Source organism: Myodes glareolus, chromosome 6 (genome assembly GCF_982192425.1).
Source record: "Myodes glareolus chromosome 6, mMyoGla1.1, whole genome shotgun sequence".
NCBI lineage: Eukaryota > Metazoa > Chordata > Mammalia > Rodentia > Cricetidae > Myodes > Myodes glareolus.
In genome coordinates this window covers 27,292,745-27,311,361 of record NC_142031.1, presented here as the reverse complement: position 1 = coordinate 27,311,361, position 18,617 = coordinate 27,292,745, and the positions used below count along the sequence as shown (strand labels likewise).

The 18,617-nt window shown below is 37.8% G+C and overlaps 1 protein-coding gene and 1 non-coding gene across 8 annotated transcripts in view; one reads left to right on the top strand and one right to left on the bottom strand.

Annotated features, from left to right (window-relative positions):
- Exoc6b (exocyst complex component 6B) overlaps nucleotides 1-18,617 on the top strand; it is a 459,484-nt gene that overhangs the window by 53,524 nt on the left and 387,343 nt on the right. For all 7 annotated transcript variants that reach the window (XM_085690547.2, XM_048416402.3, XM_085690545.2 and 4 more), the window contains exon 2: nucleotides 13,954-14,119. In XM_085690547.2, the coding sequence (XP_085546673.2) occupies nucleotides 13,954-14,119 (166 nt within the window). The remainder of the gene's footprint in view (nucleotides 1-13,953; nucleotides 14,120-18,617) is intronic.
- LOC125388566 (small nucleolar RNA U13) lies at nucleotides 2,312-2,416 on the bottom strand. Its single transcript, XR_007228281.1, has one exon. It is a non-coding gene; the product is annotated as a small nucleolar RNA U13 (small nucleolar RNA).

The following is an 18,617-nucleotide window of genomic DNA, read 5'->3' as shown; positions in this document are numbered from 1 at the left end:
AAAAAGGCTGCGGACTGCATAGTACCATAAAAAATTTCCACCTGGAAGCAATTTTTCCTGAAAACCCTTAGGGACTACTGTCACCCTCCGCCTGGATTGGCAGCAACACTCGAAAAAACACCAGCTACCCTTAGAGCCAGGCTTTGTTGCTCCCAACTTCTAGAAGGGCTAGAGGAGAGCTAGGGTGATAGCAAATTATTCCCAGACACTCTTCTGTAATAAATTCCCTTGAGCCTTCTTTCCTCTTTTCCTCTGGTTCTTTCTGTATTAGCATTTTAACTAAAGTACAGATTATTTGTAGTAATATGACTTGAATTTACTCTTAGTGAGTGTGTTTATTATCAACTCTAGTGCTTGTCCTTGTGGAAAGTTGAAGACTCTTTGGGTCCTGCCATAGGCCCTTTATAATGCCTTCTCTGTCAAATGTAGGCCTTGTTTCAGGTGTGAACTCCCAAGGAACTCAAGGTCTTGTGGGAGATATAGACATGTAAATAAATCATGTGCTATCCACATGATTTGAATACCATATCGACATTCAAAGATAGAAGCAAATAAACATTTTCAAACAAAAGAATATTAACCTTCCACCAGTGAATGTCCTTAATGGTGCCCATCATTCTTAGGCCTTTTATCAGTGTTACTGGAGGATAGAATGAGGTGTGTGTTTAAGAGCTTTAGGGTAATGGGAGGGTAAGTACTCTACTTTGTTTCTTTCCTAAGGTCCAGGTCAGTATAGATTTGTAATGTCAGTATTAGGGTTAAGTGTAAACTGTGATACCATGGCTGTGAAGAAACAACTCACCTATACCACTCTGAAGCAAGAGTAACCAAGTTTTCAACAGATTTTAAAGTATATTCCTTCAAAAATGGACTATTATTGCATTCTATAACTTTGATTTTTCAGTACATTTATTAATATGTGTCTTTATATGTGTAGCGTGGTGGAGGTCAGAGGGAGACTTGCCATATTCAATTCTTTCCTTTTATTATATGGGTTCGAGGAATGGAATTCAGATTGTAAACAGCAAGTACCTTTTACCTGCTGAGTCATCTTGCTGGCCTGACTATTTGCTTTTTGATAGTAATTTTGCAATTCCCTTAGTTTTGGAATTAAATGTTTAATATTTCTTTTAGTTTTGGTTTAAATGTTTACCATTTCTTTATAAATATCAATGTTTTTAATTTGTACTTATTAGTTTAAGGCTGGGCAAATCTTGATCCATAGTTTTTGTGTTTTGTTTTTATTCTTTTTAAGCTTTTTTTTCTGTCTATGTTCTAAGATTTCTTTTTCTTTTCTTTTTTAATACTTAAATTTTACTTTAAAAAACTATTACTTCTCAGAAATCTTAGAAGTATGGGTTAAGGTATATTTCTCTAGAGAAGATTTATGTTCATTCAATCAGTTATCTGTGAACACTGGGAAGGAGTTTGCTTCTAAAATAAATAACAGTTATTACTCTTGAGATGATATTTCACTATGTTTCCTGGACTGTACTTGAGCTGAGCTCAAGTGATTGATTCTGCTTCTGACTTTCTTAATCCTGGCATGAAAAAATGTATCTCCATACCTGACCTTAAAGAATTTGACATTTTTCCAGACTTCATTGATAGTAATAGTATGAATATGGAATTGTTTTTTTGGTTTAAGATAATTGGAAGTGTTTCCCCCCCCCCACCTTCCTGCAACCAGAAGAGGGAAGTTTCTTTGTAGGCTCCTTTTACCCTATACCGAGACATCTTGACTTTTTGGTCCCCTTATTTGAGGACTAGAGGCTGTCTGTCCTGTATTTAGCAGAAATAGGAGGGTATAGGTGGTTAGCAGAACCTTGATTTCTTTCCTTTTCATTCCAGCAACTGCAGATGTTCTTTATTTTCTTTACTGAGAAGTCATACACTAATGGTCTAGAACCTTAATTTAGATTAAGACTTATGAGTAGAAGCACTTTTCATTGTGTATCTAATGCTTTGCTTTGCTCACGGGGAGCATCATCTTATTTTGCTGCTTTATTCTCTATCATGTTTTTTGGATGGAAACAACTTTACTATCTTTCATTCATCCCGTAGGGTCTTCCAATGCTATGGACTTAATTATGGAGTTTTAAATTGTTCTAGTTGGTTTGGACTCACTGTCGAGACCAAGCTGACCTTGAATTTGTAGTGTTCCTCTTACTTATGCCTTTGGATGTTGAGATTCAACCACCCTGGGTTTTTTTTTTTTTCCGTTGTTGTTAATTTTTATTTCCTTAAAGACAGAATCTCACTGTATCCCAGGTTGGCTTACTATGTATATAGCTCAGGATTCTTTTTCTTATGTCAGGTGAGTGATGTATCCAACTTCATAACAAGGTTTGAGGGAGGTACGTGTCACATAATAATGTGAATACTTAATCATCATGCTTATGAATCAAAAAAAGATCCTGCCTCAAGTACTCTTATTTCTTATTTTATAATTAGTAACATTTGTGAATCAGCTAAAAAAAAAGCAATGAAATGAATCTTTTTCTTTTTACACAAATTTGTACAAAGGAGAAAAATAAAGCCACTGACAAACTTTGTTGAACCTTTGTATCTTCAGCTACTATTGGTGATGATTTGTCCCAACAGGGTATTGCCATGGTATTCGTTATGACAGTCTCTGTTTCCTTAATTTGGACTGTCCTTGCTTTCATTAGTTTATTTCCTGTTTGATTTCTGTTGTTGATTTGTCTGATATTTTGTGGCAGATTTTCTTCTTCTGAGACTTTCTAGTTGTATTTAACACAAGTCACATTATTTAATAGGTTCTTTGGCTAGATGCCACCTGAGGCTGCTCCATCCTGTTTGTAGCCTATCCCTTTCAAAAGAAGTGCTTCCCTTCTTGCTTGAGGCAGGATTCCCTCACAGCATCCTCTTGGTTGTCTGGGCTGTCTGCCAGTCAGGTACTTGGGATCTGCAAAGATAGAGAAAGGGTTGGAATATGTGACTCTCATGAGGTGTCACCAAAGCACTTGGATATTTTATTAGTTGTTTTTTGTATTGCTTTCATCAAATACCTGACAAGAATTAACTTCAGGAAGGAAAGATTTATTTTGGTTTACAGTTGAAGAGGGCGCAGTCTATCATGTTGGGGAAGGCAGGGTGGCAAGAGTAGAAGGCATTTGGTTGCATTGCATCACAGTCAGAACATACAGTAATGAAATGGTAACCACTCAAGTTGGTGGTGTAAACCCAGGAGAGTGGAGCCTAAAAAATGAGGCAGACTAAAGCCTCATGCAATAACCAACTTTATTCAGAGCATCAGACAGTTTATATTCTGAGGATATTCTTGAGGGTTCAGCAGGGTTGTATGAGCAAAGGTCACATGACTTTAGGCTGTCTATAGTTAGGAAGGCAAGTCAAGCTTGGAAACATCATTTTGAATAATAATGGGTAAGATGATGGCTTATCTAAAATAAAACCCACTCCTATTGTTACACCTGAGAGGAGCATGAAAGCACATTCCAAGAACAACCCATTGTTACGGAGAAAAGAAATTACAAGACTTGTCTTGTTTACTTGGAGTTTTCTCACAAAGTCTCAGGAATCTCCTTAACAAAGCTTCATTCATATTGCAACAGTGAGATGCTGGTGTTCAGCTTGCTTCTTCCTTTTTATTGTGTCTTAGACTCTGGATCAGTGTTTCTCAACCTGTGGGTAACGACTCCTTTGGGAGGAGTCACCTAAGACCATCAGAAAACACAGATATTTACATTATGATTCATAACAGAAGCAAAATTAGAGTATGAAGTAGCAACAAAAATAATTTTATGGTTGGGAGTTGTGGCGTTTTGAAAAAAAAAATGGCCCCCAAAGGGAGTGGCACTATTAGGAGATGTGACCTTGTTGGAGGAAGTGTGTTTTGAGGTCTCCTATGCTCAAGCTACACCCACTGAGACAGACTATTTTCTGTTGCCTTCAAGTCAAGATGTAGGGCTCTCAGCTACTTCTCTAGTAACATGTCTGCTGCTTGCCACCATGTTGCACCATGATGATAATGGACTAAATCTTTGAAAATGTAAGCCACCCTATTAAATGTTTTCCTTTGTAAGTATTGCTGTGGTCGTGGTGTCTCTTCACAGCAATAGAAACCCTAACTAAGACAGGGGTCACCACAACATGAGGAACTATATTAAAGGGTCGAAGCATTAGGAAGATTCAGAACCACTGCTCTAGCCCTTGTAAAGTGAGTCTTTCCATATTGGTTAATCTAATCTAGAAACTGCATCATGCACATTCCTAGGTGATCCTAGACAAGTTGACAGATCAACAGTATTAACTGTCACAAGTTTTGTGCTTAGGTTAGATTTCATTAATTACTTTATGCTACTCCAGGTTCTGAGAATGATAAACAATGGTTTATTTTCTCTTGTACCCAGAGCATCCAAATTGTAATGCTGAAGTTTGAATATAATCAATAGACATATTGAAGTAAGGAGAAAGGATATAAACTCCATTTGACCTCTTGTAGCCCTCTTTCAACATCATGCTCAAATCTGTTTTCCACTTTATTTTTAACTTTTGGAATAAACAAAATTGCTAATGATGCTTTTATGGAGTTTAATGAGAAGAAAATGTTTGAGGGCTAAAACCATGGCAAGTTAAAAAAGATACGAAAAAGAAAAGACCAGAATGAACTCTGGGATTTTTTTTTTTCTGGATAATCAAAACCAAAACCCCAAACTAAAATGCTTCCTTAATGCTTTGTGTTTTAAATTTTCTTTAGTCTCAAGACATCTCAGCAGATATGTTTTGTCTCCTGCATTTCTCATGCACCCACCTCTGAAACATGGTTAAATCTACTTGCATTGTCTTCTCTTCCCTCTTTGCACATTTTCCATATGCATGGTAAAATCTTTCTACTTCCAGGTCCTATAATCTGGAGTAAACTGGGTAAGACAGTCTTTGCCCAAGGGGAAACTAATGTTCTAGAATGAGGAGATTGATTGTTGAATAGGCCGTCACAGTATAGTTTGTGAGGGCAGTACTTACAAACAAGGTGGCCATGGAAAGGATTCTGGTTCCTCGGAAGAAGTTAATTGTGAGCTGTGGTTGTAAGAGTGGATGAGATTTACTTTGAAATGGAGGAAAGGGAGAAGGATAGTTGAGGCTGGAGACTGAAGTTCTTCTAAAGCAGTGGATACTAATTGTCTGTCCTTTGATTTGCTTTCTGCCTTTGAAAACTGCACAACATTCTGTCATTTAGGATACTTTGCTATGCAAATAACAAAATATAGAGGGAAACTGGCTTAAATAATTGGTTATTGACTGAGGTATAGAGTATCTGGAGACAGCTGTTCAAGATTTCTCCACAGTCCAGGACCCATATATTTCCCATTTCTCCTCCTTTTAAGCCCAGATTATTGACATGATATTCTCTTTCTTTGGGTAGTTGTTTCACCTGCCTATGAGTGTTTTATTTTTACAGGAAAGTCTTTAAGGTAAGAAAAAGCAATCTCTTTTCCTGCATTCTCCAGGGGCATATAACATTCCCGCCCCCAACTTTGTTTGACCTTTCACTAACAGATTTCCCTTCTCATTGGTGAGAGTTGTTTCACACACCCTCATGTTAACTGATCACTGACGAGGTAACATAGTGTTTACCTTTTGTGGTAGAATAGGAAGTTAGAATACCAGAGTTGGGACTCCTTAGGCAAAAAAAAGTCAATAGTTGCTATGTAGATGAAGCTAATTTGCAAATGAACTAATTTGCATCCTGCAATGAAATCCCCCCCCCCCCCCCCACCGGGTCTCTCTTCTTACCCCCCTGGCTGTTCTGGAACTTGCTCTGTAGATCAGGCTGGCTGGCCTCAAACTTAGAGAAATCTACCTCTGGAGTGCTGGGGTTAAAGACTTGCATCACTACAGTCTAGTTTCCCTTCTGTCTTCTCAACAAGGTCTTGCTTTTTAGCTCTGGATAACCTCAGTCTCTGAATGCAGAGGTTATGAGTGTGTATCAGCCTACACCACTCCTTCTGTGTCTTTGGGAAAAAAACCAAAAAAAAAAAAAAAAACCAAAAAAACCAAACCAAAACAAAACCCCAAAACAGATTGAAGCTGATTTTGGCTTCAGTAAGTCATGTAATTCTGTAGTAGTTTAGTGTAGGAGAGTGGTAAATATTTGTTGAATTCAAATTTTGAGTGCCACTTTATCAGTTAAAAACTTGTAAAATATGCTTTTGAATCTAGGTGACAGAGAGAGATGGAATCACTATGATGTATCAAAGTGTATTATTAGCAATGTACACCAGGATATACAAATATACTTTTGTAAAATCCTTTGGTTTATTAGGAGGTTTTTGAAATCAGGCTCTTTAGGCCTCCATTTTACTTGAGTCAAACTTTAGCCGATCAAAATCACTGTTAATTTCTAAGCATTTCTTCTTGTTTCCTTTTTATAGTACTAGAATATTCTTGTAATGACATAGATAAGCAACCACATGACTGTTTGTTCCATAGTCTTGTTTAACTGTTATGCATGTATCTTGGTCAGAAGCACAGAGAAGTACAGTAAGAGTTTCAAAGAGTCAACCTTTTTAAGATTCTACCTTCCATTTATCTATTTATTTGGGGAAGGTAAGGTTTCCCGTAGCTCTGGCTCTCCTGAAACGTGTGTAGCTGAGGATAGATGGCCTTAACTCCTGATCCTCCTGTGTTTGTCTACCCAGTTTTATGCAGTTCTGGGGCTTTCTGTATGCAAGACTTCACTCTACTGGTTGAGCTACATCCCCTGCCTTGGACCCACAGATTTGATAAAATGTACTTTTTAGATTTTTTTTTCAACAGTCTGTTTTATTTGGTTATATCAAATTCATGTTTTGAGGAATATTAGAAATTGGTCATCACTAGATGGCAGTCTTTCTCCACTTTAAGTCATTTCTTCAGAAGAGAAAATAGTGCTATACTTATTTAAAAACAGTCCTGATTGCTAGTATAAAGGTAACGTAGTAGATCTCTAGCTATTCTAGAGTTTAAGAATTGTTTACTTGTTTTCAACATTTATATCTGGTAGGTCTGTTGTTTCTTGATGGCTTATGTTGAAATATATTTGAAATGCTGAGTCAGTGTGAACTATAGGTTTGTTCACATTTCCTTTTTATTGTGGTAGAAGCAGTTTGTAATTAAGAATACAAAATGCAATTGTGTTTTCACCTGTTTTATAGCCACATGGAAAGTGTGTGTCCTTTCACTTGCATATACACAAAAATTCACACAAAGTCTGGTAGTTGTGGATCCTATACATTTCCACAAAATGCAAAATACAGGGTTCTCTTAGCAGTGTCTACTTTCCTTCATTTAGATGTGTGTGTTTTAGATTAAAACTCTACTGTGCTTTTGAGATAGCTCCCTGCTGGCTTTGTACTAATCACTGTGTTGCGCAGGCTCTTGCCTCATTTTCCAGAATGCTAGCTAGAATTACAGGCCTGGGTACCACACCCCAACCAATTCTTATTTTAATTTTTAAATTTTTTATTCTGAGGGTTCACTGTAAACCTTTAAAATCAGTCAACATCATACTTGAAGAGAGTGTTAATTCTGAAGATCTAAATAGGAACTCTGTGACACTAATAAGGAGATTAAAACTACCACCTGCTGACTGTTCTCAAAATGTTTGCTCTTTCTCATTATACACCCGAATTGGAAAGCTTAATGCTCAGTTTGTACTTCAGGGAAATTGTAATTGATTGCTGTTTCCTATTCCGTAAATGAGGACGCTGTAAAGGTCAGAGATTAATTGAATTGGCCTAAGATGTAACTTACTACAGTGCCAAGACCAAGGCCTCACAATCAGTCAGCTAAAATCTATATTTTCTTACTTTGATTTTTAATAGGAAATCCAGGGAGACATTATTTATCTAAATAAATTTAAGTTCTAAATTTCTTTCTCCTCTTCTTCTTCTTCTTCTTCTTCTTCTTCTTCTTCTTCTTCTTCTTCTTCTTCTTCTTCTCCTTCTCCTTCTCCTTCTCCTTCTCCTTCTCCTTCTCCTTCTCCTTCTCCTTCTCCTTCTCCTTCTCCTTCTCCTTCTCCTTCTCCTTCCTCCTCCTCCTCCTCCTCCTCCTCCTCCTCCTCCTCCTCCTCCTCCTCCTCCTCCTCCTTTTTTTGAGTAGGCCTTACATAGTTTAGGGTGACCTCACACTATGTAGTTTGGCTTGCCTTGGGTTTGTCATCCTCCGGCCACCACTTCCAATTGCTAGAATTGTGTTCAGCTATTACGATACTTGGCTCCTGAGTTTCTGAATGTTGGATTTTTTTTCCCCACTCAAGTTTTCATTTATCTTTGGAGAGAATGAATGAAAATGTTTCCTGGTATAACCTACCGTAGAGTTATTACTGAGACAGAATATACTTAAATTGAAGCCAAAAATTAAAAAAAGTTGACTAATACCAGCCTATGTCTTTAAGTTTGAGAATTTTTCAACGATCCCACAACCTGCATTCCAGTTTTCCACATAACAAGAAATATGAGTTCTTTACTTAGAAGATTCCTTCCCTTTTTTTGAAAGGGAAAAATAAGCTAGAAACTTACTGAAAATCAGTGGTAGGTTCTGTCTTGTGCATTCTAGATAGCTCTTGCCATGATATCATCCACATGGAGGACTGTTTATAATTTTTTTTCATCTTTTTTCCCAAAGAAGGGGAATGAATCTTGATTGCTGGTATTATGGTGTGTGTGTGTGTGTGTGTGTGTGTGTGTGTGTGTGTGTATTTGTGTGTGTTTCTTTGTGTGTGACACTTAATTTTAGGTAGTGGAATTGACATACTGAGGAAACTGAATTTTCCTATCTACAGGATAAGTGCCTGATGATCCTGTACCACACATCACTCCAGAGGCAGAAAGCCTGGGCTGTGAGCAAATAATGTATGTGCTGAAGGAGTATCAGGGGTCAGAGATAATTTTGGTTTGTTCTAATCAGTGTGTATTTACTTAACCCACCACTTTGGTGAATGTGAAGACTAAATTTTTTGGCCTTGAATATGTAATCTAGTCAGGTGGATTATAGGAAGAATCAGAATAAATCATGGGTGATAATGATGAAGAAATTATTTAAGGGCATAAAGATAACTATTAATTAGCTCAGGAATAAAATCCTTGAGGCGGGGAGAGGCTTCAAAATAAAGTCATTGCCAGCCTACAGATTGGGAAAAGATCTTCACTAACCCCACATTAAACAGAGGTCTGATCTTCAAAATATACAAAGAACTCAAGAAATTGGTCATCAAAAGAACAACATTAAAAAATGGAGTACAGACCCAAACAGAGAACTCTCAACAGAGGAACCTAAAATTGCTGAAAGACACTTAAGGAAATGTTCAACATCCTTAGTCATCAGAGAAATGCAAATCAAAACAACTCTGAGATTTCATCTTACACCTGTAAGAATGGCCAAGATCGAAAACACTGATGACAACTTATGCTGGAGAGGTTTTGGGGTAAAGGTAACACTTTTGCATTGCTGGTGGGAATGCAAGCTGGTATAGATCCTTTGGATGTCAGTGTGGCGATTTCTCAGAAAATTAGGAAATAACCTTCCTCAAGACCCAGTAATACCATTTTTGGGTATATATCCAAAGGGTGCTCAATTGTGTCACAGGGACATGTGCTCAACTATGTTCACAGCAACATTGTTTGTCATGGCCAGAGCCTGGAAACAACCTAAATGCCCCTTGACTGAAGAGTTTATAAGGAAAATGTGGTATAGTTACACGATGGAATACTACACAGCAGAAAAAAATAACATTTCCTGAATTTTGCAGGAAAATGGATGGAGCTAGAAAACTTCATTTTGAGTGAGGTAACCCAGACCCAAAAAGACAATTATCACATGTACTCACTCATAGGTGGTTTTTAAACAAAACACAGAAAGCCAGCCTACAAACCACAATCCCCAGTGAATTTAGACAACAATGAGGACACTAAGAGAGACTTACATAGATCTAATCTACATGGGAAGTAGAAAGTAGAAAAAGACAAGATCTCCTGAGTAAATGGGGAGCATGGGGACCTTGGGGGAGGGTTGAAGTGGGGAGGGGAGAGGCAGGGAGGGGAGCAGAGAAAAATGTAGAGCTTAATAAAAATCAATTAAAAAATAGAGTCATTCCTGGAGGGCTGGATGGATGGCTCAGCAATTAAGAGCACTTAGTGTTCTTGTAGACTACCTTGGTTTGGTTCCCTGCACCCATGTGGTGATTCATAACTATTCACAGGCATGCAAAGGCACACACACACACACACACACACACACACACACACACACTCACACAAAGTACTCATACACATAAAATAAAATCAACCTTTAAAAACTGGCATTGTAACTGGAGCATAGTGGAGGTAGGTCAAGAATGGGAACTGGAGGGAAAATGTGGCTTATATGGGGTCATACCCATAATAAAAATTCAGACTTTCTTTTCTTTGTAAAGGGAAGCTGTGATGACTATACTCTAACTCAAATGGCTGGGCACACCTGTGAGGGATATTTTTCTCCTTCCTTCTTCCCTCCCTCCCTCCCTCCCTCCCTCCCTCCCTCCCTCCCTCCCTCCTTCCTTCCCTCCCTTCCTCCTTCCCTCCCGCCCTCCCTTCCTCCCTCCCTCCTTCCTTCCCTCCCTTCCTCCTCCCCCTCTTTCCCTCCCTTCCTCCCTCTGTCCCTCCCTCTCTTCCTTTCAGTTTTTTTTTTTTTGATAAGGTTTCTCTGTTTAGCCTTGGCTGTCTTTGAACTCGCTCTGTAGACCAGGCCAATCTTGAATTCACAGAGATTTGTCTGCCTCTGCATCCCTGAGTGCTGGCATTAACCGTGCATGCTACCATACCTGTTGAGGAAATTTTTTCTTAATTAAATCATTTGAAGTGGGAAGACTCATTTCTAATACAAATCTTTGAGCTGGGATGATACACCTTTAATCTGGGACTTAAATCTACCACAGTTCTGCTGGCAGCCCATATAAAGGGCATGGAAGAAGGAAGCAAGCTCTCTCTTCCTGTTTGCTCTTGCTCTCACTGTAAGCCCATTTCTTTACTGGCATTAAAGTCTACTTTGGGATTCCAGCACATCTTGAAGACCTTCTGAAACATCCAGTCTTGGACCTTCCATTCATAGGCGGCCAAAATATTGGATTAGCTGGATCACAGCCTGTAAGCCATTATAATAAATTCCATATATAATATGCTATAATTATAATATGTATAATATAATAAATTCCATATATATTTATTTGTTCTCTCTTTCTCTTCATTCTATAAATTATTTTCCTCTAGAGAACCCTGACTAATACAGAAACCTTTGGAGAGACTAAGCTGGAGTAATGGAGTAATGTCTGGAGTACTGCTTTAAAGAGTTTTTTTTTTTTTGTTGTTGTTGTTTGTTTTTGTTTTTCAAGGTAGGGTCTCTCTATAACTTTGGAGCCTGTCCTGAAACTGCTCACAGAGATCCGCCTGCCTCTGCCTCTGCCTCTTGAGTACTGGGATTAAAGGCATGTGCCACCACCGCCTGGTTTAAAGAGATTTTTTAAACTGCTCTGTGGAGTATATACTTGGTGTGGGTGGGGATGGGGAATGCATAATGAGATTTTGGAGTTTGTTGAATTGCTTTGGTGTGCCCTTTTGGGCAAGGATTTAAATAGAAATGGTGGATGTGTTTAATTCTAAAACATCTTTTGGAGGTTGAGTTGTCATGTTTTAGTAAGTTTGATGGGTGAGAGTTTGGACAGACAGATGAGAAATGATTATAGATACTTGGCTTATGTAACTGAATAAGTGTCATTAATTGTAGTGGTGTGCGAGTGTGTATTGGGGGTGTTGGAGGGAACCGGTTTGGAAATGGAGATGGGTTGATAAATATTCTTTTGTCTTCACTACATTTGGATGACTTTTAACAATCCAATTAGAGTAGTGGAGTAGTAAGGACATTTGAGTTTAGAGTTCAGGGCAGTGCTTGGTTTGTAGGTTATAGATTAGAAAATCAGTTCTATATGAGTGGTATTTTTGAGCCATTAGATTGCTTGGTGAGAGAGCATAGAGAAGTATGATAGAGAAGGAGGCTCTAGAAGGGAGATTGAGTAGGTGTGCTAGTGAAAAGGTAAATCCACGCTAGTGTGGTTACTGTTTATATCTCCTGAAGAGAGTGCTTAGTGCTTAGTTGAGTGCCAAGCCTCAACAGATGCTATTAAAGGAGTAAAAGGAATACTTGATCAAGTGGGAGGTGCAGAAGTGGAAAGGTGTTTCATTAGAATGGAGAGTAGGAAAACTAGATGGTAACTAGGAAGAGATGTGTAGTTCAGGCAAGCTTTTCAGTGACCTTTATACAGATATGAGAATAAAGTGGTGGAGAGTGAAAAATATATGATGTAGAACAGAAGAAGTTTGTTTATTTTTTTCAAGTCAGGGTTTCTCTGGGTAACCTTGACTGTCCTAGAACTCACTCTGTAGACCCAGGCTGGCCTAGAAGTAGCAAAGTTAGCTGCTAGAAGAGGAAGTACAGATGTAAGCAGATGGACTGATTTTTATGAGGGACTAGGAAATGGTTAAGTGTATGCCCCTCCCTCCTTTCTGAGAAGTGTATTGTTAGAGCAGTAGCTGAGTAGAGAAGTGAACATTGAGGCAGGAGGAAGTGAGATTCCTACACTGTGAGATTTTGGAAAATACAAAGTGATGTTCTTTGAGGTGTTAATCATTACTTGGGTTTATCATTCCTAATTTAAAAATCTCACATATGAAGCCGGGCGGTGGTAGCACACGCCTTTAATCCCAGCACTCGAGAGGCAGAGGCAGGCGGATCTCAGTGAGTTTGAGGCCAGCCTGGTCTACAAGAGCTAGTTCCAGGACAGGCTTCAAAACTACAGAGAAACCCTGTCTCGAAAAACAAAACAAAAGCCAAAACAAACAAATCTCAAATATGAAATGCTCATAAGAAATACATGACAGCTGTCATTAGTGGAAAATGCCAGGTTGGCCTTGTGTGTGGCCTGTTGTAGTCAAAACACTAATTCACTAAGACATTCCATAGGTTTATCTTCAGGCTGTAATATGCCATATAACTCATACAAATATTCCCCTAATTCCTTCAATCAGAAACATTCCTGTTTTCAAGGATTTTGGACAAGGGATTTTCCAAGGATTTTGTAGTGGTGTTGAATGACTCTTAGATTGTAGCTATGTAGTTACACTGAATCTAGCCAGTCTGTGTGATTTTTCAGTAATCTTCAGCTCCTTGGGTGGATCATGGGGTAACTGGATAGTTAAATTTACTGAGATTGAGTATTTCTAGATGAGCTAAATGGAGACAGGGACAGGAGCTGTAATTCAAGTCTTTGACGTCGTTACGACAGTCCTCTGGTGTGTGTCAAATGTTTTTAGGTAAACTATTTATTTATTTATTCATTTATTATTTTCTCAAAACAAAACAAAATAAAAGACTCATTTACCACGGGGACAGTTGGTAATTTATGTCTTCTGGTTATCTAGTTTCTGTAGAAGTTTCTTCTGGGTTTGTAATTCTCTTCTCTGATGGTGCGGGAGGATTGTCTGTATTCTGTCAGTCATGTTTTAAATAAACGCTGATTGGCCAGACAGGAAGTATAGGTGGGTCAACCAGACAGGAAGTAGAGGCGGGGCGATGAGAACAGAGGAATTCTGGGAAGGAGGAAACCCATTCCTCCCATTCCTGCCCAGACCTCCGTGAAGCAAGGTGTAACCTACCCAGCTGTGAAAGGTACTGAGCTGTGTGGCTAACATAGATAAAAATAATGGGCTAACATAAGTTATAAGAGCTAATAAGTAGCCTGAGCTAATGGGCCAATCAGTTTTATAACTTATGGAGATCTCTGTGTGATTTTCTTTTGGGCTTACCGGCTGTGGGGTACTGGGCGGGACAGAAACCCCAACAAACCGGCCCTCATGTTACACTCTGAAGTGCTGTAATCCTCATGCTATTTTCTCCTTAAAGGTCTGTTTATGATGGTGAGGAACATGGACGATTCATGGAGAAGCTAGAAACTCGCATCCGCAATCATGACCGAGAAATTGAGAAAATGTGCAACTTTCACTACCAAGGCTTTGTGGACTCTATTACTGAACTCCTGAAAGTACGAGGGGAAGCCCAGAAACTCAAAGTAAGGAGACGCTGCTGGACTTTTGCTTCTCTGTCCTCTTCTGGGGTTCTGATTAGTTCTGCTTGAAAGAGTAGGGGCCATACTGTATGACACGTTCCCCTTCCCTTCCCTTCCCTTCCCTCCCCTCCCCTCCCCTCCCCTCCCCTCCCCTCCCCTCCCCTCCCCTCCCCTCCCCTCCCCTCCCCCCCTTTTTTTTTTGGTTTTTCAAGACAGGGTTTCTCTGTTTAGCTTTGGAGCCTGTCCTGGAACTAGTTCTTTACACCAGGTTGACCTCAAACTCACAGAGATCTGCCTGCCCTTGCCTACTGAATGCTAGATTAAAGGTGTGTACTACCACAGCCTTGCTAGCTCCCTCTTTTCAAATGTAGAATTGAGGTGAGATACATGGACAGCCTGATCAAAACCACAAAGTTTGGTATGAAGTGATCACATTAGATAAAGTACATGGACAATTGGATATGACTACTTCATTTTTTTGGTTTAAAACCCTGCATAGCTTTCTTTGGTTAGATTTAAGAGAACATAGTTCAGCATTCTTAGTATAAAACTTTAGGTGCCAGGCAGTGGTGGTGCATGTTTTAATCCCAGCACTCAGGGAAGCAGAGGCAGGTGGAGTTCTGTGAGTTAGAGGCCAGCCTGGTCTACAGAGCTAGTTCCAGGATACCCAGAGATACACAGAGAAATCCTGTCTCAAAAAACCAGCCAGGCAACCAACCAACCAACCAGCCAATCAAACAAACAAAACAACCAAACCAAACCAAACCAAACCAAACCAAACCAAACCAAACCAAACCAAAACAACCAAACCAAATCAAAACATTTTAGGTTCCATTCATCTGGCTCTGCATCTCTTTACTTTCATTTTTTGATTTTTCCTAAGATGATGATGATGATGATGATGATGATGATGATGATGATGATGATTATTATTATTGAGGTAGATATCTCAAACCTATGTATCTCAAACTGGTCTCAAACTTATGATCCTTCTTCCTCCACTTCCCAAGTGCTGGGATTAAGGGTATGTCTCACTGTTACCTGGGGTGTAGTAAAGATTTTTATGAAATAAGGAAAGGAATTTATACTTAAACCCACATAAATAAGATTATGGCTTTTTGGCTCTAAGGGATATTCTTTTAAGTTAGTTTAATTTGGATACCTACAAGTGAATTGGAACCAGCAATCAGTGACTGATTTTGTCAAGAGATTGCTCTTGAAGCCACCAGCTTCTTTGCTGGATGAAAGCCACCTCCCAGGAGTTAAAGCACAGCTCTACTTACTTGAAAGACCTGTGGTGGCTGTGGAGTGCTGCCTACAGGGTGAAGATTCATGTTCAGGAAGGAAGCTGGTCACAGAAGTCCCTTCTCTTAGACAGGTGACTTTGCTTGTTGATCCAAAAACTTTTCTTCTAAATTTCTCTTATGTTAGACAGTTTAGATTTATGATATTTTCTGTGGAAACTTATCTGTTATATCAGTAATAATAGTTTTATTTTCTTCTCTCTAGTCTTTATGCTTTTGTTTTTCTTTTTGGAATCCTAATTAGAGTCCATAATAGGATTTTGTTTTCTGCATGGGGTTAACTTTGCTCTGAGTATAAAATACATCTCAAAGAATATATTGCTGAAAAAAATTTTCAAATGGCTAAGTAAGTTATAAGATACAAAATATAGTCTAAAACTGCAGTAGTTAAAAAAAACCATTTGCCTGAAAAATATGACTTAAAATTGGACATGAAACCATTAAATTTTGCAACTTAATGTACATTTTTGTGTTTAACTACAGAAATATTGACATGTTTGAATATAGGAGCTATACTGTTTCCAGCTGTGGGATATTATATAACATACTTAGAATGCAATATGTTATATAAAATGTCATCACTTATATGAAAGTTTCCAACATTTTGAAGTCTCAAACACATTTTATCCTAAGGTTTCTATGATAAAATTCATCTGTCTTAAGAAACATGGTATTGCCAACATCATTGAATAATTCTGTCTTGTATGCATATAATTAGTTATTTTTCATATTTTAGATATTTTGATTTGTTGCTAATGTGCTGTTTGTCCTCACTCAGCCCTCACAGCTTCTATCACAATCTTGATTTTTCTTTTTTCATGTTTCTTCATTCTTGTGTATTGCAAACTTTTCTCATAGAGTTTTTGGATCCTGTTACACAGTGGGCCAAAGGATATAAAAGATATAGAGTCTGTTTTAGGCCAGATAGTATAGAATATTGTCTAGAATCTCACCAATTGCTGACCTTAATTGATGATTGATACTCACTTTTGTTCTATTTTATCCTCTACTTTAAATTGATTCAAGTTGCAAATTCTTTCAGATTAGTCAGAATGCCTCTGAAGGAATATATGACTTCATTTTTCAAGTTTGATATGTTTGGTTGCTTCAGACTCTAACCAGTTACTCTGAAGTTTGGGAATTATGTCTAGCTGTACAATTGGTAAACTCTGCTTTAGGGGACCTGTTTGATCTAGGTGAAGAATGTTGAGATTCTTAAGTCTAGAAAAGAATTTAGAAGTGGAAAAGTTAAAGTATTAACCACTTATAACACTAAATTAATACAATGACATTACACTTTCCACGATGCCCATTATTTTGTGTATATAGCATCTATATATGAGTATATATACATGTGTGTATGTAAATGCACTTCCATATCTTTGTTTTTGAATTAGAAGTGTCTTTCTACACAGTTTATATAGCCTCTTTTTATTGTAGTGTATAGAACAGTTATTAGCTAGAATTAAAATACCTATTATCTTTATTACCAGTAACATAGGTTAGATTCCTATGGATATGTTTTTGATGATGGTTTGAATGCAATCAGTTTAGTGGACATCGATCAACATTTTTAGTAACACTTCAAATTAAGTACAATAGACTTGAATAGAAAATAAAAGTATAGTATATCAAGTAAAGATAAACATTGTTTCTTGAAAGTTGTTTCAGTGTTTGCATTCATGTGTTTGTATATGAGTCTCTGGGTACCTCTGGTGTATATTTCTTTCTGTGTATATGTCTGTGTCTCTATGTGTGTCTCTGGTGTCTTTGTATATGTGTCTTTATTTCTGAGGCTTAATGTAAAAATGTTAGTTTGAGGTTAGAAAGAGTGAGAAATGATGAAGTGAACAAGATTATTTTAGTATGAGCAATAGTGGTGAATGTAGTTATACTGGAAATTTTAATTTTGGGAGATCTCTAGAATAGAATAAAATTATCCAATTTATTATTGAATAAGTACTTTAAAGGTGATAATGCTGTCATTGCTTATAACCATGCCATTTTTATTCACATTGTTTGAAAGCCTTCTATTACTTTGAGCTGAATCCTATTTTCTGGTTACAGGCATTTATTAGGAGCAGCCCTTCTTTTGCTAGCTCTTAAAGATATTTGAGGCAGCCATTGTTTAGGTGTAGGGTGTAGTGTACAGGGTCCAGGTATAGTGTGTAGTGTCTCCAATTGAACTTTCCATTATCTGTGAGATGAAATATCTTCATTTGTTTTTTTTTTATGTGATACACATTTGGCTCCTAAAGCTTATTTACACTTAATCATGCTGCAGTTTGTCAGTGGCCTTCATGACACATGATATCTGATGTCATTCTCATCATTTGATCTGCTCTTATTTTAGATCAGAGCAGCTGGGAACAGCAGCTCTGACTTGTAGACCAAATCCATTTTGCCTCTTATTGTTGTAAATAAAGTTTTATTGGGACCTAGCCACCCCAGCACATAACATTTTATTTATGGCTGCATTCCTGTCAGTGTTGATTAGTTACTGCAGAGACTCTATGGCCTGACAAACTGAAAATATTTGTTGTTTTACTGTAATGGAAAGAGATTGCTGGCCCTATTGAGGTGATGCTTCAGTGAATGCCTTAGATTTGCATTTGTCACCTACATTCCATCTTGCCTCTCACTGAACTAACAGTCTATTGGTTAATGGTATTTTTCACATATGGTGCTCTTAAGCAAAATAATAAATAGGTAGTATGAGTATTTATTGCCTCTTTTTCTCAGATTTTTAAAATCTATTTCTGGAAGAGGTAAGACTTTATTTTGTCTTTGAAAGTAAGGGGTGTATGCTCTAATTTGCTGTGGACTACATTATCCAGGTATAGTGTATAATTTAAGATAAGAATTTAAAAAATGTGTTTTCTGAAAAGTTAGTTTTTGGAGATGATGTTGAATCAAATAAGTTTGTAAACATTCCATATTATTTCCTGACCATTTATAGTGTTTTTCTCCTCTGTGTGTATATATATGCAGTGCATGTGTGCCTATATGTTAATAACACCAGCTAACATTTCTTGATGCTCTAAGGGACATTGTAAGAAATACTGGGTTGATGAATGCAATAAAAGTATAAGGAATAGCACTCACCAGCAGAAGCTAGATAGTCTCTCATTTAAGAAGTTTAGAAGTTAATATTACCTATGTTTTGATAATGTCTGAGATGATAAATTACTATTCTA